Source organism: Corvus brachyrhynchos, unplaced genomic scaffold, assembly GCF_000691975.1.
Source record: "Corvus brachyrhynchos isolate BGI_N302 unplaced genomic scaffold, ASM69197v1 scaffold114, whole genome shotgun sequence".
NCBI classification, from domain to species: domain Eukaryota; kingdom Metazoa; phylum Chordata; class Aves; order Passeriformes; family Corvidae; genus Corvus; species Corvus brachyrhynchos.
In genome coordinates this window covers 1748894-1773901 of record NW_008238337.1, presented here as the reverse complement: position 1 = coordinate 1773901, position 25008 = coordinate 1748894, and the positions used below count along the sequence as shown (strand labels likewise).

The 25008-nt window shown below is 44.0% G+C and overlaps 1 protein-coding gene across 1 annotated transcript in view; it reads left to right on the top strand.

Annotated features, from left to right (window-relative positions):
• Positions 1-25008, top strand: part of LOC103615902 (transmembrane protein 132B) — a 172004-nt gene that overhangs the window by 3071 nt on the left and 143925 nt on the right. Inside the window, 1 exon segment of the mRNA XM_008634007.2 lies at positions 9570-10449. Within this exon segment, the coding sequence (XP_008632229.2) occupies positions 9570-10449 (880 nt within the window).

Genomic DNA, 25008 nt, shown 5'->3' with positions numbered 1-25008 from the left:
TGATGCCTTTTCCTGGTCTTAAAATCAAGAGTCATACACGGTTAGAAGGAGAAAAGGGATTTTACCTTGGTATTTATTTTAAGGATCCTTAGGTGCACACATCCAGGTCATGTGCATCACAATGCACGCCCCACAAAAGATCTGGTATAACATTACAGGTCTTACTAATTAGCAGATCTATCAAAGATTCCCCAATGAGAGGCTCAAGTGAGCCCCCCTCCCCAAGGAACCTTCCCCTGGATGGTTCTATCTTAGTTTACAGAATGTGTTCTGGAGAGGACCTTGGGGTCTGGGGCACACTGATCCCTGGCTACAAAGCTTCTAAAATGTTGAGTCTCTTAGCTTGACAAACAAGTCCAAGAATGTAGGTAAAAAGCACCAGGAACACAGAAGTTGTAAAAAGGTGTAACAGGGGTATAAAAGAAAAGGCAAAAATCTTCATGGCATCACCAGGAGGGATGCACTGGGGTTATCAGTGCTGGCAGCTGCTTTAGCAGTTGTTTCTCCTCTCCAGGTAACCAGAACAAAACCTCTCCATGGTTAATCAGGTGTTTTTTAAACTTCAGTTTAACTTGCAATAGTAGCTCTGTCCTTCAGTTCTTTCAGCTGATGAATTTGTGACCTTTAGCCACTGTACTAATGCCTCTAATTGTAAGTGGCAGGACAATTTCCCTGTTGCTGTTGTATAAGAGACACAGAGAAACTTGCCAAGAGCAGCCTTTGACTTTTAACCACGGTATTAACAAGCCTGGTCGAAACTAAAATGGCAAGTTAGGCCAATGATCAGCCCAGCAGGGCAAGCTGAGCCGTTGCAACAGCCACAGTAAATGAGAAAACTGATGGGGGATGTCCTTTCTTGGGCACCCTCCCTGCTCTGAGGTGGGGGCAGCCAAAGCAGCTTTGTCGGTGTCTGCACTGAGGTGGCCTTGGCTGTGCTGATGTGATGTGGGGAGAAACTCCCTTCCACGACTCAGGGAATTGGTCTGGGCAGGGAAACGTTAGTTCTGCAAACACCTACATTGCCTCTGTCAGAGGAGGCAGGAGCTGGACAAACCCCGTGACTGTCTCCCAGTTCCGCTTGGCTTTTGGAGAGGGAATGTTCACTGTGTCCCCCTGCTCTCTCCATGCTCACAATTTTCCTCTATAGACTCACCCTCAGTCTTTGTTCTGTGTCCTTCATCCATTGAAATGATCCTCTTCTCCTTAATGGAAAGAATATTTTACACCCAGGAGATTTGGGCAAGAACTCCCTTTCCCTGTGAGGCCACGAACACTTGGCTTAGGAACACCATTATCCTGTGGGTTGTACAGTCTGTGGATGGGACCTCACTGTGCCTCTGTCCAATATACAGGCAATACTACAGGGGTATGTGTTACCCAACTTCTAGATTTTCCTATCAGACATGTTTGAATAAATAGTTTGAACAACAAAGATTTTGGCCAGAAATGAGAGTGAGGCGGAGATGAGTAAATAAAACATGGGATGACATAAAGATTTTATGGGGTCTTGGCATGGGCACATTACTCACAGCTGGTGAAACCATCCCCCTATATTTCAGGAAAAGCTATTTTAGGGATGTTTAAAGAGTTTTTAAATTTTTTTTATTGCGACTGTTTTCTCTATTACTCCAGTCCATAAAACCAGGTGCCTTGGTTATCATGTTTCCCACTGTACGGGGTTCAGAGGGAGCAATAAAAGCCTCTAAAACTTACCTGAAATGCCCTTCCTTACACATGCCACAGGTTCAATGTTCTGTATCTCAGGTCCTTCCAGGCCTTAACATGATGGTAGCCTGTGGAGCAAAGGGGATCTCTCTCCACCCTGATAGAATAAAATTTCCACTTTGTAACTATCGAGGTGCTGGATGTTTGGATTAGGAGCTGTGACAAGTTTAACTATAGCAGGCAGTGTTAATTTTTCAGGAGGAATTTGCTCTCCTTAGGTTTGGACAACATAATTTTGAGTAATTTCATATTTGGGCAGGAATTGTTCTCAAAAAGAAATAATGGTGCTGGGGTGGCAGATGGGTGTCCTGTCTAGGAAAGCTGAACCCTCCTGAGAGGTGAATTTAAGGTGTTAGAGTGGAGTGGCGCATTACACACATACTTACATTTCATTCTAGTATTTTTATTTTTTTTTTAAATTTCAGACTGTTGTCACCTTTAAGGTAAAAGCACTCCATTCCTTGGAAATAAATGTACCAATTGGAGAACAATTCTGCTGTAAAGATAATGCTTCAGCTGCAGCTTTATACCTGATAAAATCTTCTTATCCAGGCAAATCTGAGGTCTGCATGGGCTCTCATGAAATTCCGAGGAGGTGGCACAGGAGCTTTACTGCTTGGGCTGCACGCTGCTCCCTGCTTCGGATAAATACAGGGTCCATTCTGATGAACAGGCTGGGCCTCCTCCTTCCCAGTAATAACGCTGTTAACAATCCTCTTCCCAGAGAACACAAATAATGAGGTACTGGCTTAACAAGGCAGTTCCTCAACCCTTTATTAGCAGAGCCTCGTTTCCTCGAAAAAGGATAAGCCTCTAATCTGCTGGGTATAGTGCTGCTGTAAGGGTTTTTATTTTCAACTAAGTGAAAAGCCAGGGTAAACTTTGCATGTTTGTTTGATGCATTTACTTCACCCTATTTTGTTTGCTTCAATGTCCTTGTTTAATGTTGTGGCACCTTGTTTTGCAGTTGCTTTTGGGATCACCTGTGACGTGTTGCAGGTGAGGGAAAGCAAATTAAGAGTGACTGTACCAGGTCAGGGCACAGACCCATCTGGCCCAGCAGCCCCTTCCCAACAGCACCCAAAAGCAGATGCTTGGTAGGAAAGAGCAAAATCCAGCAATCACAGACAGTGCTTCCCCTAAAAGTGCTCTCAGCAGCCTGGGGCGGAGCTCCTGCCTTTGCCTGACGCCGATTTAGGGAGCACAGGGAGCGATGTTCCCTCTGGAGTCCGACGCTTTGTGTTGTCCTTGCCAGGCTAATGGCAATTTTGAGCCGTTTTGTTTTTCTCCAGTTTTCCAAACTTTTGCTGATAGAGAACCCTGAATTAATCTTCAGGCCTTTTGGGTATTGGACTACACTCTGCCCCAGTCCTTTCTGTGACAGCAGTGCTGGAACTGGCATGGGATGCTAATCCTTCTGTACCTTTTCACTCAGTCGTAGAGGAAAATGCATGAAAGCAAATTGCTAGTCCAAGCTAAATTTAGATTTATTCAGTTGGAGTTAATTATAATCTTTATTTAGTCCCAAGCGATGCCTTCTTATCATACACTTATTATAGCTGAGAAAATTAATTTTTATTCTACCATAAAGGTGAATGTAATAATCTGGGTTCAGGGAAGGGATTACTTTAATAAGATTTATAGGCAGCCTTTCAGACATCAGGGTTTTATTACTATCTGTAGGTGGCCTTGCTGCACATATGTCTTTCAGTATGGGTGACTGTGCAAAATGCAGGCAAGCTAAAAACTCTAATAAGCACCAGCTCAGAAACTTCACCATCCAACTTAATCTGCTGGCAGTGGCAAGCAGGCAAAGCACTTGTCTTGCTTTGGAACACAATAATACAATTTATGACTGAATGTGTGGCCTGATCAGGGGTTTCATTCATATGCATGGTTTAATTTTGCACTTAAAAACGTATTTTAGTAGGCAAAAGATTTATGAGGCTAGAGATGTTGCTTTAAAGCTTTTTTGGAAGCAGAGTGCTCAGTAAACAGAGGCATGTGGTTTCTCTGTTACTCCAGTCCATAAAACCAGGTGCCTTAGTTATGTTTCACGCTCTACAGGGTTCAGAGGGAGCAATAAAAGCCTCTAAAACTTTTGGTTGGAGAAGCTTTAGTGAAGAGGGAGCCAACAGCTCAGATGTGGCAGGGCGGCGCTGCCCACTGGACCGGCCACCTTTGGCGCCCGAGTTCCTGGGTGGAAATGGGCTCCTCCCAAGGCTGATCTCTCACCCTGTAGGTATCAGTGTCTGGGAGAGGATGAACGAATTCCGGACATACCCTGAGTTCCTGAAAGGGAGGCTGGAGTGTGGCTGGGCTTTGACACCCTTCTGGAATGAGATGGGCTGACTCCTGCGGAGGGTGGCCAGAATGTGCAGCTGCAGAGGAGTCTGGGCAACGGAAGTTTGACTCAGGCATTTGGAGATAAGGATGTGAGACATTGTCCCAAGCCAACAAAAGTTAATTAACCTCTCTTCAGTTTTAGATGTTTGGATTAAGTTGAATTTTTTTTTTTTTTTGAATTGCATCCTTTTTCTTGTCTTTTCAAACCAGCTGCTGGACCAGCAATGTTTTGCAAAGCAAATCTCTGTCTCCACAAATGTGTAATCAAGATTGAATGTAAGGACTGTGAATTGGCTGTGAGTCCTACATCAAGTTCTATCCTTACATCAAATTAGGGTAAGAAGAAGAGAGAATGAGAAGAGCTTTAAGGGATTTTATCATCTTTTCTCACACTATTATTTTTTATATCTTGACAGCTTCTGGTCTGATTTTAATATTAAAAATGTACTGGGAGCTCTTCTTAACTCTTTCTTGCAGTATCGTTTGTATTTTCAAATTATTCTTACTATTATTACAGCTGAAAACACTAATTGTCATTATGGCTCTTTTTCTGTGCCAGTGTGGTTCACTGGATAATGATGTCAAGCACTAAAGGAGTAAGGCTTGTTTGTGAATGGAAGGTGATGGAATTTTTCCTAGTTTAGTTGGGTGATGGAAATTTACCCCTCAGGGGGACCATGGAGGGTTCTTCTCATTTTCCTTATGAATGTAAAACTGAGGAGATGAGTCACAGGATGGGCTCTGAATGTGGGAAGTAAACAGTGACATCTTCCTTTCCTGGGTGTTTCATTCAATTTTGGGTGAGTCAGGGAGAGCACGAGGCGGGTGTTCATCCAGGCTCCCTAAATCCTCGCACAACCCAGACTTAGCCTACTCATAGTGCTCAAATGATGTCTAAACTTGTAGTAGACTTCCACAGTGTAATCGTCCTCCTCCTTTTCCTCCTGCCAGGCTTAGGAGTCAGAGTTTTCCCAGCTCTAGCCAGGCCAAACCACCTTGAACAACCTCTCATGCCTGGGGTCTCTGAACAGCATCCCTTGGCTGTATGAGAGAAAGTGACCTACACAGCTGGTCCAGAATGAATTATTTTCCTATAGTTTATGAGTTCCAGAATAGCTTTCCTTGTGTAGACACCCTTTTCTGGGATACAGTGTGTTTTTATTCAAGGCTAATGCCTGCAATTCCAGAACAAAATCATTATTATGAATAGAGCCATTTTTATAGCGGAATAATGTACATGTGTAGTTTGTATCTTTATGGTGTTTCAGTGAGGGCTGGTGGGAGGGCCTGGTGATTTTTCTCCTGCACAGACAAGCCATTGATTGCCTCTATGAGTCATGGATAACATCATAGCACTTACTGGCACCACATTACTTGAAATTATTCCTCTTTTACAAAGAGGAGTGTCTGTATGATCTCGCTCTATAGTTCTGATGATGCTGCAGGAAAGATGAATTTTAACATTTTCACAGTTTTTCCACAGGTGCAGGATTGGCTTCTTGTTTGTTTTCAGAGAAAAAGGATATTGAAAGAGTTGCAATTTTAAACAGTTGTTGTTCCTTGCACCTCCAGCTTCAGAATTACTGATGGCTTGTGGAAGACTTGGCTCCTGTTAAGTAGTTCACTAAAGCAGAGAGAAGATTTAGATGTGAAATTTGGATTTATGCTCCATCAGGAGCTATTTTCCTTTCTAGTTACAAAATGCTGATTTTAAAAGACCTTCCTCTTACTACAACTTAAAATAGATTCATTGTTTTTAATTCTGATCTGCCACTGCCACCACTATCTTCCAGCAGGATACTTGTTTTATTTCTTATTAAAAAGTATGAAATCTAAGAACTGGAGCTTCAGTGAAATCTTGAGTTCCATGAATGGCGGATTTTTATTGCACAGTCTGACCTGCAGCTGTGGCTTTGCATCTGTTTTAGTCCTGTGCTGCTTTTTGTGGCGGCAGTCCAGGGTCAAGTGAGATTAAAACCAAAACTGGTGGATAATTTTATGGTTAGATAAAAAATTATCAAGAGAAGAGAAAAGAAGTTTCATTTGAGGCCTGAGCTGGGCAGGGTAAGAACCAGGAAGGGACATCTCTGATGCACAGCATTGCGTGCTCAGTTCTGTGCCTGGTGCCTCCTCTCTCTCTGCGCCTCAGAGACATCACAAGGGTGTTTTCTTTCCATCTGTACTCTCAGAGTTTGCAGGATGAGCTGGACTGTGAGGATACTGCCCAGCTCTGGAGGGAAGGATTTTAGGTATAAAATTGCAGTGATGAGGTTTTAAAAGTTGACCTGTTGCTTTAGGGGTCAGCAGTTGGCTGATCCAAGTAAGCATCTTAACAGGGGCAAAGCACCTGCAGAGAACCTGTTACAAGGGAAAAGTTTTTCAGAAATTCAAACTAAATATCTCAATTCACATCCAACAGTGTCTTATTTCCACGCATCTCTCCTAAACACCCCCAGTGTCCCAGCAGTCTGAGCAAACCCAGTGAGGAAGCACTGGGCTCTGGGGATGCTCATTTGGTCTCCATTTATTTTTCCTCAACTCTTGCTCTCTTTTGGTGCCTAATTAGAGCTAACTCACGGTCTGGTGTAATGTTCTGCCCTCTTTGATCTTGCTGGAGTGCTCCTTAAAGGAGCAGGTGATTTTTTCATCGCATTATTGCACACCAGAAAGCTCCAAATGTGTCTGGTTTCTGATTGTTGCTGTAAGGAGATTGATGCTGTGGTGCTGATGTGCTGAATTAAAAAGGTGGGGTGTTGGCCTGCCATCGTATGAAGTATTTCTTTTTAGATGTTCCTACAGCGTCATAAAATGCTACTAAATTCAGATATCATATTTTGTTGCAGGCTGGTTCTAGGACAAAGCCCAGCCCTGTCTAGTGATGTTTATGGCTTCCCATATAAGCCTTCAGACAAAATTTGTATCTCATTTTGTTTGAGTTACAGCAGGATGATATCCTAGTCCTCGTACCAGTTCTGAGCAGAGGCACTGAAAGTTGCCACTGTAACGAAATGGAGGAAAGGGGAAAACATACCTTTGAAACTTCCTGTAAATCACTGCTTGAGAGAGATAAAATATCTGCATAAAGTGTGTGTGGGAGTCCTTTAATGTAAACACAAGTGCCCCTAAGCCTTGTCTTGTTTCTGGTTTGGAACCGTGTCAGTGTTTAAATCTCCTCTGCAACCTGGGGTGCCTTGGGAGAAGGAGATTTTAGCTCTTGCTCCAGAAATCAGAGGGTACTCTTGCTGCTCTGGGTCCTTGCTTATCTGCTTGACTGCTTATCTGTATGGCTGCAAAATTTTTATGATAAATGCAGCTTCTCAAAAGTATTGCTTTCAAATGTAGTTCAGTTTATTTACAGTTAATCCAGAAAGGGGCTTGTCTGCATTTGAATTTTTAGCAAAGAAAAGATACCCTTCCTTCCCTCTCTGCCTCAGCTTTCCAAGAGCAAAGTTCTCTTTTGGGACCTGAGTTGGGCAGCTGCAGTATGGCAGAACATGTCAAAGTGCCCTATAAATAAACCACAGAGCAGAAATGGGGCTGCTAAAACATCCCTTGGTGACTTTCTGCCTGGGGAGGGAGAGCACCTGCTGCTCATCATCCACATCTGGATGAAAGATGGGGAGGGGAAAAGGACCAAGGTCAATTTTCGTGAGCAGAAAATTGGTTGTCCCATGAGTGATGCCACTGCCAGCTGGCCCAGGTCAGGGCTCACAGGGGGAAGGGAGGAGGAGGTTTCTCATCATCTGGGTTTCTGCATTTCACTGTGGGCTGTGCTGGTGTTTTCCAGAGAGGGGCTGATGTTTATGCATGAGAGCAAGGCAGGGGACATCCAGGTGGGGCTGCATTTGCATTTGCTGTAGAGCTGAGAGGAAACCCTGATCTGATCCCCACGTGCAGTGGCGAGAGAAGAGATTGTTGGTAGAGTGTTTCCTGCTGGGATTTTTTTTTGGCTGCTTTTGTATATTTTTGCATGTTTACTTATTCCCACAAAGAATATTCCAATGGCTGAAAAAAACCCTTGTGAAACAAATAAGCATACAGCAAAAGTAAAGGCAAAAGTATTGTGGTGAAATGAGAGGCATTTAAACAAGTGTAGATAATATCAAACTCTTGACAAATAAATGGCCAGAATTTCAAGTGCGAACAAGAGTGGGGCAAAGTCAAATGGATGGGATTTGCCCTAGAATCTGTCTTTGATAAATGTAGGCTTTAAAAATACACAACCTGAAAAAAATAGCTTAAATATTAGAGCTTTTATCTCTGCTAAATTATGGCTGCAAGTATCTGAGTCATCTGGCTTGAACAGGTGTAATTGTTTGTGCGTTGTGTATCTGCTGTGCCCAGCCCTGACAAACAGTGAAATCACCACTCAGCTGGGCGAGAGACAACAAGAGCTTTGACCTTAGGCTCTGTCACTGTGCCTTTGTTATCTCTGTGCATTATGGAACTGCTGCATTTTAATTCATTGGGTTTCTGTTTGTTTCCTCTGAGACAGTCCCAGGAGCTTGGATTCACCAGCTTTCTGTTGGAGCATAGGAATTGATAGTTTGAAAGAGCCACTGTTTCTGGTAGAATCACAGCCCAGATTGAATATATCTCACTATTAATTAGAGATCAGCCCAAACCAAAGATGTCTATTTGATCCCTCCCTCCCTCTGGAATCTTTTCTTTCCTGGGAAAAATTGCTCAGCGCTGGCTGGAGGATTGACCATTGTGTTGTAGAGAAACTTCCGTGGTTTCCAAATGTGTTTTATTCTCCTCAGGAATTAAACTGAAAAATCTTTCTGAGTGCCTGAGAATCTTCTGTGTGTAAAGGATTTCTCCTTCTCTCAAGTTCACTCTTGCCTCTAAATCCATCCCACTGAGAGCCCTATCAAACCCCATATATTTTAGTGTGAAAAGTTGTGGTTTCAAGAACACAAAACTTTTATCAGGTTCTTACTAACTTCTAAGCTGCTGACCTGGCAGAATGGATTGGGAGTGATGCAGATGTTCACCCCCCCATTGCACTGTGTGTTAGTGATTGTTAGATTAAAGAAAATATTTGGTTTTTACTGCTTAAACTGTTCTGTTTTATTGCTACTAATATTCAAGAAGCCAGTCTCTTAGGCATAGTGAAACATGGGTGAGAAGAAGCTGAAAGCTTCATCTGATGATTAAAAAAAAAAAAAAAGACTGCCAGTAAAAAGTTTTGGAACTTAATTTGGGATTTGGCCAATCAATCCCCTCTTTGTGGTATCCAGTACTTGATTAATGGCTTTCAGGTAGATATTGGGTTGGGGAAGGTGGAAGGAGAGCTGTAAAGCTGATGCAATGGGATGTTTCCAGCCTGAGCTTTGAACCAAAACTGTAATTCCATGGCACCTGTGTCAGATTGTTCTGTGACTGTGGCCAGCAGTATTGATCTCCTGTAATACATAGCTTTTGTCAGAAACCGAGGGCCATGCTAAGCAAACATTTGAGTTGTCTTTCTGTTTCCTTTTCTCTTTGGCCTGCAGTGGTGGAGAGCCGAGGAGGGATCATGGACAGCATCCAGAGATTCTCAAACCTGCCAACATATCTCCCTGCGAGCCCTCACATCTCCAATGCTGATATTTTCTTCTTCCTCAAAGAAGCCAACCAGGATATCATGAGGAACTCCAGTTTGCAGTCTAGGGTGGATTCATTCTTTATATACAAAGCCAAACAGCCACCTGTCCTAAATGCCACGTATGGACCCTTTTCTGTTGAACAACCTGTTCCCTTGGACCTCATGCTGACTTCTGCATCTTTTGGTTTCACAAATAAATTCACTTTTAATTGGAAATTAAAATCTCACATAATCAACAGCTCAATCTATTCCAACAAACCTAAAATACAAACCTTGTTCTATATTGCGGGGAAGGACTGGGATGACTACGATTCTGAGGAGATGCTGCCTTGTGTGAAGATGTTTGCTTTCCTGGAGTCTAGAGAAGTGGTGGCCAGCTGTAGATTGACAGGTCACCTAGGATTATGTGTTGTGGAGTTGGAATTGTCTCCCAGCTGGTTCAGCTCCCCTCCACCCCTGGTTTCAGAGGAAATAGCCTCCCTGGAAGGGATTACTGTGGAGCTCTTCTATAAGATTTATACAGTGGATGGGGAATGCTCTCCAGAGGATGCAAAATGGGAAAACAATATCCATGCAGGTGAAGATAATGAACACCAAGCTTTGTCAGCCATGGAGAGGATTGGTAGCATCGTTGTTTACCCAAATCAAGACAAATTAAAGCAGTCTTCGCTGAGGGTGGATGAAAATATCATTATTCACTTACCACTCAGCCCGGTCAGAGAGGGTGACATTGTGACCTTCCATGTTTTCCTGGCTGATTACTCACTAGCAGACCAATTTGTATTAAGGTAAGAGAATTTTTAAAGTGTTTTATGCAAAACAAATAGGGGCAAATCAATGCTGGGTGTAATATCTTTGGTTATATTCAGTGTTTTCCTGAGAGAACTTCTGCCTTTCCTCTTCAACAGGGGAAAACTATAAATAGTCTTGAATTATCTGTGTGGATGACACTTTTTGGAACATGGGCACTGATTCTAAAGTGTGAGCTATAAATGCTTGTTTGATTATTTCTTGTTTTAATTCTGTTTGCTTCTAGTCATAATTCTGCCTCTTAAATTCCGCCTCTGTAAGTCAGCCAGGGTAACTGCTGCAATGTGTTTTGCTAAAGAGTTTGCAGGTGGGTTTTCTGTTTCTTTGGTGAAACTTCCCCTGTTTTTATCGACTTTATTGTCATCTTTCCAAAGTGCATTGGATTCATCTTGCACAGGTCAAATGTGGTGAGGAACTCTTTTGTTGCGTTGTACAGAGAGGAGCTGAGAGGTGAGAAAATGAGCTGTGCCTCAGCTTGTGTAGGAATCCTTTGGCAGAGCTGGGATTTGGGGCCAAACTTTGTAAGTTGTCTTCAGTTTTCCTGTAAGATCTGCCCATCTTGCTTCTTCCAGCTTTCCACTGCTTGTTTCGTGGCCCATTTTTGTTCTAGGTTTGGAGACTCTCTGTTGACCTTTACTTGTGAATCTGCCTGTAATAGGAGAATTCAGGCATTTCTAACCACCCCGAGGGTTAGTGCTGCATATTTGTTACGTCCTTAGCTGTCAGACTCTGGGTTCAGAGCTGCATAGGGACCAAATTCAGAGAGAAATGTGAGCCAAACTGGGGGGAATAAAAGGGCCAAAAGGTAATGGGAAAGTGTCATCTGCTGTGAGGACGCGAGACTCATGGGAAAGAAGGAGCTGCAGCCCGTGCAAGGAAACCCCAGAGCAGATTCGTGCCTTACTTCTAACTTTTTCATCTGAGAACAGTGGGAGCAGAACATGACAGAACTGCACTTTGGGGACAGATGTTGAGAAAACAGACAGCAAACCTTATGCAGCACTTTCAAATCATTCAGCGTTTGTGAAATAGCACATGCATATTAATTGCTGCCTGAGTGGGGACAAGTGGCTCAGAGCGCAGTGCTGCTGATGGGGGGAAATGGGTGAGAAATATAATGGGGTTTGACCAAGCTTTAAAAGGTTTGGGTCAGGAAGGGTCTTCCTTTAAACACAACTTATTCATGCTTTTCCATGGATTTACTATTTTTAATTTGCTAAATATGGATTTGGCCAGCATCCACCGTCAGTAGATGGACCGGCCTCACGGAGAAGCTGAGTTTCAGCAGGCGTGTATTGATCTCAGTGTTAGAGCACAGAGATTATAGAATTTGCCTAAGGCTCTGCAAGGATTTAACATCAGCTCTTAATTCTCAGTTTTTTGTTCTCTTCCCCACACAGATAAAATTCCCAAGGTATTACAGACAACCTAAGACGAGGAATTTCTAAAATGGCATTTACTTCCTAACAAGTGGTGCAAGGGTAGAGTTTTGATATTTCTGCTGGCCAGGAAATAATCAAAAACTTCTTGAAGAGACACTTTTGAAATTCTGTCTCTCAAAAGCAAAATAGGTCCTGGAATCACTGAGCAAGTGGCTAACCTGGGTTCTCAGGGAAGCAGAAAACGAAGGAGTAGGCAGCTTCCAGGCTGGGGAGCCCCAGGATGAGCCACAAGAGCCTGGCTACTGCTGAGACCTCACCTCGTCCCACAGCCCCTGGGACTTGCATGGCTCCAGCTGACGGGTGTTCTCCCAACATGTGGAACATCCATCTTGGTGCTCCTGAGCTGATGGGAAGGCAGTCAGGTTTCCATGGGGATTTCCTTCTCCGAAAAGTGTACGGAATCTGTTATCTCCAGGAAATGTTTCTGTTACAATAAGTCAGCATGCTTTATGTGCCCAGAAATATTTCCTTGCAAAGATCACTATTGGCTCTTTGTAGTCTAGCCTGTCTGGGCTTTTATTTGGCTTTGCTTGCATTGTGCTTTTCATCAGAGAAACTGAAAGTATTTTTATTTAATGTTCACTTGAATGCTGAAAGTGAGAGACAAAATGCAATTCTGCTGGAGGTTCACCTGTCCTTCAGAAAGGAAAGAGCACCAGCAACTGTTGCTATGATTATTCTGAATGACATATGTTGGGTCCACAGAGAGATTTTCCAGCTGAAGTTTACATGGAAGGCAGGGAATGATGCTGGGGGAAATACAAGCACTAGAGTGCCTACATCTAATTTATGCAGTTTCCCTCACCAGCTTTCCCTGTTTTTCTGCTCAATGCTAATGTCTGTGAAAACCCAGAAGGTTCTTACATACATAGAATTTCTGTGTGTTACAGCCACAGAAAAATACATTGAAGTGAATGTTTGCCTTGGGAAATATATTTTTGCCTAATATAACTGATAGTTTTTAATCATATCTGTTGTAAGTGTAGCAGGGTCTGGCTCATATGAAAGGATAGATCAAAACCAAGTCATTCTCAGCACAGCATTTGATGCCAGCCTTGAGCTCTGACAGGATGCAAAAGAACAGATACACTCAATTTTATGCACCTCTTTACTATTTCATGCTGTGTTGCATAGTGTATTTTATTTTATGCTGGATTTTTTCCTAGCAGAACTGACTTCAATTCTCATATGGGAGTTGATTCTTTTTTGTTTTGGTGAAATCTGTGATTCTTAAGCAAGCTTGGAAACTGAAAAGCAGTTGGAAGCAGTTCCTTGATTCAGCAATGTGCTGTGTTGAAAGATACCCACTTGTTAGATGCCCGTCCTCCCAGTAATGTCACTGACAGGGTGACACTGCAGCTTGTTTGTGAAGCTCCAGCTATCACTTCCAGTCCCTTCCATCAGTCCAAACTGGTTTTGCTTGGCTTGAGCTAAGTCTTGGTTGTTTGTTTTTGTTCAATAACTCGAGTTTCAGGTGGAGCTGGAGCTCTAGTGGTGCTGTGGTCTGGGGAATTTCTTTTCATACTGGAATCCAGCCAGCATGGCTTGGTGTCAGTGAGGGACCCAGGTATGTCAAGGGGCAGAATTTGGGGACTAAAGTGTGTATTGAGTGCCTTTGCTGAGCCTGCCACTCGTATTGCTGCTGGCTTTGTTGACAGATGATCTATGCATGTGTGCGACGAAATTCTTATGACACTGGAGATTAATTTGTGGCCTTGCTGGTCTGATCTGTACTGCAAAATTCACCATCTGGGAAGATAAATTTTGCCCATTATGTTTGGTGGGTTGTCACTAAGCATAGTTTAACTGTAAAGGTAGGTGCAATGGGCTATGTTGCTGTGATTAAACTCTTTTATGGGCCACCTTGTTAAAAAAAAAAAAGGGTAAAAATGAAGGACAGCTTTGAGATTCCAGCAGGACTTGTGCATACTTCAGTGTCACAAATTTTCAGGCACTTTTTGTCCTTTGATGTGCTGGAGCATCTCTGTTTCCTGTTTCACTGACAAACTTAGATGAAATGTAGTAAATGAGGAAAGAGAAGATGGAAATCATGACTACAGAAGGGGTAACAACAACTTTAGTGCTAATTGCTAAACAGAGAAGTCTCCTGATACACATGGAGGAGTTATAAAAGAGACAGGAGAAAACAATTCCTGCTCAACTGGAAGAACAGAAATCTCATCTAATAGCACTGGGAATGACTTCTATTTCTTCTGTGGTGTTTGTTATTATTTAACTCCATCTTGAGACTCAGAGGATGTATTGAAAAGAAAAATGGGAGTCAATCTGTACAGCAGGAGAACATTTAATGAAATAAATGGACAATTGCCCCTTGGTTATAGGAGATAAATAAGGACACTCACTTTAGGAGTAAACAATGGATTTTTGGCCTGTTTTCCAAGTCTCCCCATTTAAACTGTCAGTGAGGATGTGCTGCTCATGAAAGCTGAGCATTAACAGCAAATTGTTGAGTCACGCACAAAACGTGGGGCTGTTGGCATTCCTTACACGTCCCCAACACCAACAACCCATCCTTCTCTTCTGCCCAGTCAGAATGGAACTGGAGATTGGAGATATTCCAGGAATAACAGCAAGGGGCTGAGACCAGGTAATGCATGCCTGGGAAGGGGAGTGGAAGTGGTGGCAGTGCTCAGGATGTGGTGCTGTGGCTGCAGGGGAACCGCAGGACCCTGCACAGGAACTCGCTGTCACTCGCTGCCTTGGGGACAAGGATTATCCACTCCTCCCTGCCCTGCTCCACGCAGAGCAGGGCAAAGATTGCCTTTGGATTGGGGTATGGACCAGGACAAGGTGTAATACATGCTGGGAGACCCTTACTGATTATTCTCACTAGGCAAAATGATATTAAGGATTTATATTAATAAACATATATCCATATGGAGGAGGTTACATCTCCTGCTAAGGAATAAAAATTGCACAGACCATTAGAAGTGACTTACAAGGCTTCTGCGTTAATAATGAAAGATCTGTAGAAGTCTGAGCAGTCGTCTAGAAGGCCAGAAAAAGATCATTAAGAGGATGTCTCCTGCCAATAGCTGCCAAGAGCAAACAAGGGAAAGAAAACAGAAGGTTTTGGATCTGGAAATGCATAGAAAATGAGAGAGTACAGACTGTGGGGAATGCAGCCTGGCTGCCTGTGAGGAGGAGGCTCCACATGGCCTTCATCACTCCTAAGCAAGCTGGTAGGAATGGGGAAGCAGTTACTGGCATTATTACTGGAGAGAGGAAGAAATGATTAACTGAAACATCATTTTAGGATGAAAATTCAGCAGAAATCAAAGCTGAGAAAGGAAAGGAAATACTCTTCTGAAATCAGAAATGCTGGTTCAGATTTAGAAATAATCACAGAAATAAAGCATTACTGGTGGCTTGGGAATAATTCGGTTTTTCGCCCAAGATTTTAATAAACCCAGGATGAATGTTGAGATTGTTGGTTTCTCTTTTCTCTCTGAATGTACATTGGACTAAATGTAAATATGAAATAGCGATAAATAGTAGTAATAAAAAATATCAAGCACTGCGAAGTCTGGAAATACCAGATGTGTCTGTGCAACCTTAATTCAGTCCCCAAGTACTCATGCACTATTTCATATTCCTTGAAGCCAGATTCACAGTATTTTTTTTTCCAGATCTGCTTCATTTGATGCCTATATTGTCTTCCTCCCACTATTTTCTTTTCTTTTTGTTACTGAATGGGAAAGGGAGTAACATCCTTTCAGGACACTCCTATGAAGCCTTGGGGAGCTGTCACCAGAATGGGCTTTTTTTGCCTCGAATGAACCATTTCTATAAATTCTCTTTCAGGAAAGGTTGAACCATTCTTTTATTTTTCTTATTTCTGTTTGAGACCAGCTTGTGGCCCAGAAAAATTGGCTGTAGCTGATGAAAACCTGACATAATGGTATGGAGTTATAAGTTTCACAAGGATGCTGTGTGAAGTAGTTAGACCTGAATCTCTGCTGGCTGAAGGGAAAAAGGCTTCTTCCCTGGGAGCTGCTGGCAGTGCATGGCTCTGCTGCACATTTATCCACAAGCCAACCTACCCTGGAAAGAGTTGTGCCACACTGGCAACTTCTCTCTCCTTCTCACGTGCCTTAAGATAACCTCCTCTGCCCTAGCCACACTGGAGAGAAAGAAGAAAAGAAACAACCCCCTCATACAGTCTTAAAACCAGTTCAAAATGACAGAAAATAACGCCTCCTTAGAGCTCGAACAATTCTAAAAGCTTAAAAAGCGATGGATCTCCAACAGGGAATAAATGATCCAGTGAATCCTGAAAGACCCTGCAAGACTACAGTCAATAAAGCTCTTTAATGGAATTTTAGATAAAGGTCAACTATGAGCTGCAAGAATCAGCTGTCCATGATCACTGCACAGGCAGAGCAGCAGCCCCAGTGACAGAGGGAAGCCCTGGCAGTTGTTGCACATTGGCTTTGAAGCACTTCCAGACAGGATTGCAGCCTCATGGTGATAAAACAGGGGTTTTCATTGAGATGTTTCCTGATGGAAATTTCTGTTGCCCTGCAAAAGGGGTTCTGGACGTGCTGCTTTGTGCACAAAGCAAGTTCCTGCAGGGTTATGAAGGTGCTGGTAAGGGGAAAGAGGATGGCGCCGGGGTCCTGGTGATTGTGGCAGGTGTCCCCACTGTCTGCTCCTTCCTTCTGCCTCCACAGCCTCGGCTCAGGGATGTTCTCTTCTCTTATGGGAGCAGGGAAATGTTTGTAAGAGTTGGAGGGGAGGGTGGATCAAAATGCAGAATTAGATTAATTAAAAATACTTAGCCTGTGTGCGTATTCCACCAGTGTTTTTCACTGAGAAGGTGAAGAGTTTGCCAGTTATTTTTAATTTTGGTGGTTTGGTAATATTTCATGTGTGTGGTAAAACGCTGAGTACAGCTGGAATGAAACAAGGATCCACTTCCCACTGGAAGAGGTGTTTGGTTTGCCTTGAAACCCTACTTCTTCTTCCATTCAAGCCCTGCCAGCACCTCAGCTATCTCATTCATCGGCCCACCCGCACCTGTGAGCGGTAAGGATGTGGCAATGTCATGTAAATTAATTTGCTGTATCTCATATCCAGAACCATAAAGTAGGAAAAAGGAGAGGTGATTGTGTTGATTTTAAGTTGGTTGGTGCATGAGCAGGTGCTGCACTACGAGTGGGTACGTGGTGCTGCGTGTCACTGGTAGCTCTGCATCTTGTTGACACATCAGCTCGTTTGGCACGGGTGTGACAAGTAAGGATTGCAAGAGGAGCCCTGACAAGCTCTTGTCTGCCAGCCTGTTAGCAGGCATTGCTGTGCTCTGCAAAAGGAGAGGATGTGAAAAGCACTTCCCATAGATCTGGAAGGTGCCAATACACCACGTGACTTGACACAAACTCTGCCTTGTTGGTAATGGAAAGAGATTTTACATTTTTAAATGGTTTGGGTTCTACAAGCTTGTTCTAGGCTGAGCCCCATCTCCAAAAGCTTCACCATGACAGCTCCTGCTAATTAACTCCAGACAGCTCCTGCAGAAGCCAGTGCTCGCTCCGGGGCCGGGTGTGGATCTGCAGAGCACTGCCAGCAGAGCTGCACTGAGAGCAAGGCACGAGCTGTGCTTAACATGCTTGTCATGCTGGGCCTGCCTGGGATGGGGATTTTGGAGCAGACCATCGCTTAAAGGACACCCTTGGTTTGTTGCACCTGCTCAGACTCCTCTGTCAATGGGAGGGTGTGTGGGGTGGGGATCCCTTTGGATGAGGAGCTTCATCAGAGGGGTCCTAAAGGTTCAGCCTCTCCAGCTGGCTCAGGGCATCGCCACTGCTCTTCTCCAGAACTTGCTTTTGCTGGGGGCTACCCTGTCGTACCTTTGTTGTGATTAACGTTGGTGCAGCAATGAAACGGGAAGGGAAACCACAGGAGATGGAATTAGGAGCTGAGTTTTGCCTGTGAGCACCCGGCTCTGAGTTCAGTTACCTCCGTTAATGAACACGAAGATGCCTTGAGGTGACAAAACTGCTTCAATTCACAGTATCACAAAGGGTAATTTAAGGAAGACAGCTGCAAGACAAACATTCTCTTCATCCATTTCTTTCATTTTTTACCTTGTACTCAGGTTGGAAACACAGGTCAGAAAAGGTTCCTGTCTTTGAGTGATCATTTCAAGTTTGGGGCACACTGTGGCTCTCTGCAAACTGTGTGTCCTAGTAAACGAATCCCTGGCGGGGAGCTTGGGGGGAGCCTTTGTTTTGGACAATATGCTGAGTAGTCCCTGCTTTGTGCTGCCAGACAATGATGGCATTGATCAGCTTCTTGTACAGCTCTTCATTAGCTGGCAGTGCAGTAAATCAGAGTCTTGTTTAAACAAGTCAGACACAACAGTGACTCGGTCGTTGATGCAGTTACTTCTTCTATTCATTGCATTCAGAGTAATGAATAGTATTAAAAGTAGAAAAATGTGACTACTTTGAAATTTCCTTTTTTCCTGAGAAGTTTTAGGCCCTGCATTGCTGTCATTTCATCCTGGTAAAAACCAGATTACTCTCCCATGAAACTGATGAAGTATTGCTTTGAGTGAGCACATTGATCTCAATTTCTTCATGTCCCCGCTGATGCAACAGAGAGTTGCTTTTGTCCTTGTCTTTACCCATGAGTTTTTGCATGGTCTGATAGAAGAAGGCCAATGTGATAGTTTGCTGACAGCTTTGGGGAGGAAGGACTCTCAGAAAGAGCAGGAAACAGAGTTTTGCAAGAAAATTGTCAACATACCTTCTTGTTTTGGGTGCTGCTCCTGCTCCCCATGCAATTTATGTCAATAAAGGACTCGTAAGAAATGGTTTTGGACAAGGCAGAGCAGGGAGCTGTGCTGTGGGTGAGGTATTTAATGCTTCAAATAGCTCCCATGCCTGCCTTGGATGCTGTACCCGGCCAGGTTATGAAAGAAATCATATTAACAAAGTTATTGGATCCCAGATGAATCAAAAGAGCTGCAGGAGAAGAAAACAGTGACAAATGAGTCTGCCATCCTGAGGCACAGCAAACGGTGCTTACAGTTAAAGCTATTTCACTCCTTGCACCGTTCCCTGCCAGCCCTGGAGCGCCGCGTGGGTGCCAGGATGGGGAAGCCTCGGGCTGGCAGAGCCCCCAAAGCCCCTGCAGTGGGGCCAGTGCTGAGCCACACAGGGGGCACCATGGCAGGGGCTCTTCTTGAGCTGTCCAGAGCCCAGGGAGCTGCTCCTGAGTGCTGTGGCTCTCCTCTCATCTCCCCCCAGCTTTCGATCTGCCAGCCCAACCCCCTGCCCCAAGCAGTGCTGGGTGTCAGTGCCCTGGGTGCAGCAGTGCTTCACCCTGTGTTGGGAGTTACATACAACTACATAAGAGGGAAATGTCTCTACAATCTGTCCTCCTTAGGATCCCTGGGGAGATGCTGTGGGTTTTCCCAGCAGAGGAGGAATTGTTCTGAGCAGCAGTATTTGCTGGGGTATCCCAGCCAGGAGGGTGCTCTTGGGAGAGCCATGTTCAAGCAGCCCCATGTTTGTGGGGCAAACCTGTCACCTGCGCTCTGCCCCCAACATGCTTTCCTTTAAATTGCTAAGACCAAAATGTACCTTCCTGTCCCCTGCTACATCCTTTTGAAAATGTTCCTGCCAAGTGAACTTTCTCAGTTGCTTTTTTTTGTCATTGTGTGGCCCAACCTTTTGTGGTATAAATGGAGTCCTCAAATGCATTTTCACTAAATCCCCATCTCTAATTGAGCTGGTCCTTGAGGACAGCAAGTGGGAAAGGCAGAGAAGCAGAAGTGTGGGATAGGCAATGCCTTGTTCATGAGCTTTCTCAGTATCTGCTCCAGTTAACGAGGGTCTGGGCAAGAAATGTGCCAAGCAGCCGCAGGGAGCACATGGATGAGCACTTTGATGCAGAACACTGGTGGAAGATGGTAATAAAATGCACCAAGTGATGCTTGGGGACAGTTGGAAAAGTTTGTCCAGTCTTTGGAGGTGACAGAGGGTGAGGGAGAAGCAGTAGCAGACTGTGAGAATCTGGACCAGGATCCAAATGCATTGTGAATTTTGGGTTAGTTTGGATCTGGGAGTTTGGCTCTGGCCCATCTCTAATTTAATTTGCCTGGCCAGAGTCTTCTCTGTCTTACCCAGAAAAGAGGGGTGATTTAATTGACTTCCGTAGAGTTGCTTAGGATTTGTGCCAGTAAAACTATTTGAATTTGGTTGGGTGCAAGGCACATGTGTATGTGCCAGTGTCCTGGCTTTGTGTTTCTCTGGGAAATTTGTTAGGGGCAGTGGCAACCCCGAGTGGGTGGGTGGGCAGGACACAGATGGAGAGGGAGCAGTCACGTTTGGAGCTCTGTTTTTAACAACACACAGTAACACCAGTAGAACACTCTTAATTGTGGCATTTCCTGCTGTCATCTCCATAATGTGGTGTAAGTACCTATGCTTCTCAGCTAAGATGACTTTTGACTCATTTGCCAAAGCTAATAACCCTTTAAAAATAATTTAAACCTTTTCAGAATTATTTCCCTGATGCTCTTGGGACCAGTAGTCCTTTATTTGCCATAGAGCAGAGACAGAATGAATAGCAGTACTGTGGACTCCCTCAAACAGCGACCTTATGTGAGATGTAGCGATTACAGCAATTAAATCCTCTTTGCCAAGGCAACCAGGGCTTTATTTCTAACTGAAGTTACATTTTTTTCCCCCAAATGAATCTCTTCTGCATGCATTATTCATTTTTCCTTGGAACATTTAGCCTGTGCGAAGTCCACGAGCTCAAATTCAGTATTACTACTTATTAATTATTGTGTTGAGGTAATGTCTAGGACAGACTGCCTCAAGGGGTCAGAGGGCACCGGGTTCCCCGTGCAGCCACAAGCAGAGTAAGGCCATAAACTTTGTCTCAATGTGGGGGTTGAAAACTTAACAGCATTTGTAGAACAACTCGTGAGAGTTTCCATTTGCATTTTGCTTGACTCCAAACCCCGTGTCAAGGAAGTTTGGGGCATTTTGGTCCAATGGACGCTTAGGCCAGTACAGTTTAGACCATACCCTTAAACTTCAGTGTTTGAAGAAGGTTGGTCATGTGAGCTCAGCCTTTTTAAGTCCAATTGCATTCTTGTTATTGTGGCTCTTGCTTGGAGAAGGGAAGGTCAGTGATCAACAATAATGGTTAAGGTGCCACATTTTCTTTAACAATTTTGGAGATTCCAGCTTAGGATGGTCTTTGGAATCCTTTGTTTTTAAAGAAATGTGCTACATGCTCCTTTTAAGATTAGGTGAGTTCATTGTCTCTTTCTGATATTACATAAATAGCCTGTAGATTGGCAAGAAAACTGAAATGATTCTGTTTAAATCTGCGTGCTCTCCTAAGAAATCTACATTCATTATTCCTGGGATGACTGAAAGATTTACAATACCTTATAATCTGGTATCATTTCATCCTTCTTCTTGGTATTATTAATCACCTTGTCATAAAACGTCAGGAGAACTTTGTTCAGCTTGCATGACTTGGGCTGAGAAAGCCATACTTTAATATTAATGTTTCTTAGGAAATTGGGTAGATATCTTTGCATTCTGGGAACCATAAAATGGATGAATGATGTCCTCTGACTAGACATTAGATGCTTACAGGCTGCTGAAGCTGAAGAATGGTTGAAAAAGCCCTGCAGCTGTACCACTGTGGGAAGAAAAATGACCTTGCAGAGCAGATCTGGTTCAGGTCAATATTTGGTTGCAGAGATCCTCAGTCAGGAGTGCCAGGCAGGATGGTGTTTGTGGTTCTCCATGGTAGAGCTGGGACTCTACCTTGGCGTGGCCACGTCGCTGACTGTGTCTCACTGGGGACACGAAACCCAGGTCCCAATTTTTTGGTCATTTGAAGATGCCGGGTTGCATTTCCTAAGCCTGGAGGCAGTCAACCAGGATCCTGGCTGGGTTTCAGCTGCAGTAATTACAACTTGCCAGCTCAGATTTTCTCTGCCTCTTAAATCACATCCGCTATTTTTCACTTCCTTTGCTAAACTGCTGTGTCCCCTGTGCTGTTGTTGGTGATAATAGTTCTAATGCTTTGCCTGTTTATGTAACGTTACATTATCTGTAATGTCTCACGGTGTTTGTACAAGAAATGTCTGTCACTGCTTTCATTTTACAAATCACTGTTTTTATTGCTCATGTTCCAGTGATACACCTCAAAGAGCAGATGCTTTCCCAAAGGAGGAAGGGAATGCCTCTTCTACCCTCAAACTGTTATTTTTCAGTAAGGACTGGGAGGCTGATGGGATGCTCCTGCTTTGTCCTTTGGGTCTGTTACCAAGGCAAATAGATTTGGGATGGCCCACAGAGTACCCGACTGCAGGGTGGTGAGTTGGTGGGCAGGGAGGTGCCATCCTGCGGGTGCCCCCCAAAGGGTGATGCCCAGACCCCGGCCTTTGCCAGCCCTCCTGTATCGCTCCATCCCGGCTCCGCTCAGGGGATGCAGGGCGCGCACAGGCTCGGATGTGTGCGCAGGCCAGGAGAGGGCAGAGTGGACTTGTGTCTGGAGCAGGAAACTCCGCAAAAGTCACCAGTGGGAGGGGAAGCGTTCTGGGAGGAATGGGGCTTGGTGCGGGTTCAGGTGTCCCGGCTGGGAGGGGAAGCTGTGTCTCGGCTGTGATCCCCCGGAAAGAACTCAAAGCATCACCTCCCCTGAAAATGGCTCAGTGGGGGGACATTTAGCAACTTGTTCCTCCCTGTGCAAGCCCCTGCGAAGGGCAGAGACCCGGCAGCCTGCAGGGCAGATCTCACAGTGAGGAGCGGCAGGTCTGTGCAGGGCTGTCCTCCACACATCCTGGGGTGCACCCAGGCTCGGGGCTCGGATTTGCAATTTGCTACCCCAAATTGAAATGCTTGTAGTGTGGTTTATTCCTTTCTTCCCCCCCGTGCCCTCTTCCTTAAAGGATTTCTGAAAGCTGTTGCATTTTCTCTTTATGAATGCACTGTGCCTGTTGCGCGAACTGGATATTGCAAATGCACTTCATAAAGCAAATTTCCCTGCTGGTCTGAAGGTTAAGAAGCTGTAAGTGAAGTTGTCTCTTTGTAGAACAACTTTCTTTTTTGGACTTGGAAAACAATGGAAATGTAGTTAATGTTCGGCCTGACAGAGTCTTAGCAAACATATTAAGGGCTTCATTTAATAAAATCATATTTCACTTTCATAGATAAGAAGCAGAATAGACTTGAGTCTTTTTTAATGAATAAAGTCCTTAGCAAGGCACTTGCAATCTTTCTTTATGTAAGGCTTATTCTCAGGTTTTTTACTTTTAGGAGCCAGGAAGATTTAGTGCAGCATTTTCTAAATTGTGTTGTGCTTTCTTTGGAACAGAATGGAAAGGGAAATGTGTCTTAATGTTAAACAGACGTGAAACAAAAATGTGGTTTTTCCCCAAAGAAAAGTTTAACATTTGCAAGAAAAATGTTCTTCATGGCAATTTCAATTCCGTTAAAAACACATTTACTGTCAGAAAATAATGGTGCTGGATGAACTCTAATAATAAACCAATTTGTGGGTACCATGGGAGTGGACTTTTTCAGCCTTTTGTTGTAAGTCATGCTGGAAGGGCTGCCACTGGGCTACAAGAGCACAGATATTTTCACACTGGGATTTGTGTCTGCTTGAATTATGTGAATAACTCCGTTGAAGTACAACTGGGAAAAAATTCATCATGTGACTTCTTATTAAAACATTGCTTTTTTACTCCGTTCAATGATGTTTGAGCAGCTCCATGTATTTTTCTCTCAGATTTCTCTTTTTAATTCTTTTTTCTTAAATGCTCTGTGTGCACAGTGCCTCGATTGTGCAACACCCAGAGCACGTGGCAGCAAACTCCCGATTTCTGCAGCTCACAAATGCCATCGATGGGCTGCATGTGAGCTGCATTCCTGGGGCATCGGGCTTGTGCAGCCTCCCCTTTCCTTCATTATCCAATCTGTTGAGATCAGCAGGTGCACCAAAGCGTGCAAATTTAAAATTTGCTTTGAGGAAAATGGAGTGGTGTTTTTTTCCCTGGAATGAGCTGTTTCTCTGAACATCGCTACCAGCTCTCTTGCTTGTGAGGATATTTGCACAAATGGAATGCAAAAGTGGTACAAATGCAGCCAAATTGAATACATTTACAGCTGTAAAAGGCTCGGCTTTTGCAGGCTTGTAAAAAATCTCTTTGGGGTGAGGACTGTCACTTTGTGTAGATTTACAGAATCTTGTGTAACAGGTCCCTAAACACATCAGCCTTCAGGTGCCACTGCAGCCAGATGGGTTCAGTGCTGGTGACAGTGACAACGCTGGTCCCACCCACCTTAGACCACCTGCAGGTGTCTACAGCAGCACAGGTACCTTTTATCCTCTCTGGGCCCCAGTCAGTCATGCTTGATAACATTGTGGAAATTGGATTTGTCAACTAGTAATCCCTTAGTGATCGATAATTAGTTGTAATTATGCGCTATTTAAGTGCTGAGGAGAGAAAATGGAATTTTGTGGCCGGAGTAGGAAATGAAGAATGGCAGGTACACCAAGGTGTTCGGCAAAAGAGAAATTCAGTTAAAGAACTGAACTTGCACAAGGAACAAAGTGAGTCAAACTGCCTTCTCCAGCCAGGCCAGGTCACACAGCTGGAGGGGCAGGAATGGTTAGGCTCAGCACAGTAACGTAATCCTTAGTGAGCTTGCTGCCCATAAAGCATCATGACTTGGACAACAAGGAAGTTTGCTTTTGTTTGTAGTCTCCCAGAAACGTGCCCAGTGTGAAATGTCACAAACAAGGTGTTACTTGTGAAGTATTCTTTGAAACTTCTCCTGTGTTTATGATCAAAGCTCCTTCCCCCACTTCGGTTTGAATTTTTGTCCAATATATGAGCTAGGAGAAGCTGAAGTCCTTGCTTGAGTGTTCACTCATGGGACTGTGCCATCCTCTGCACTCTCTCCAAAAAGGTACAGCCTAGACATGTGGTTTGGTTTCAGATGGAGGAGGAAAGGTCTTCCTTCTCTTCTTTTTGCTTTCTTCTCTGTTCCAAAGACCACAACAGACCAGGTTTCCAAATGAGCAGGA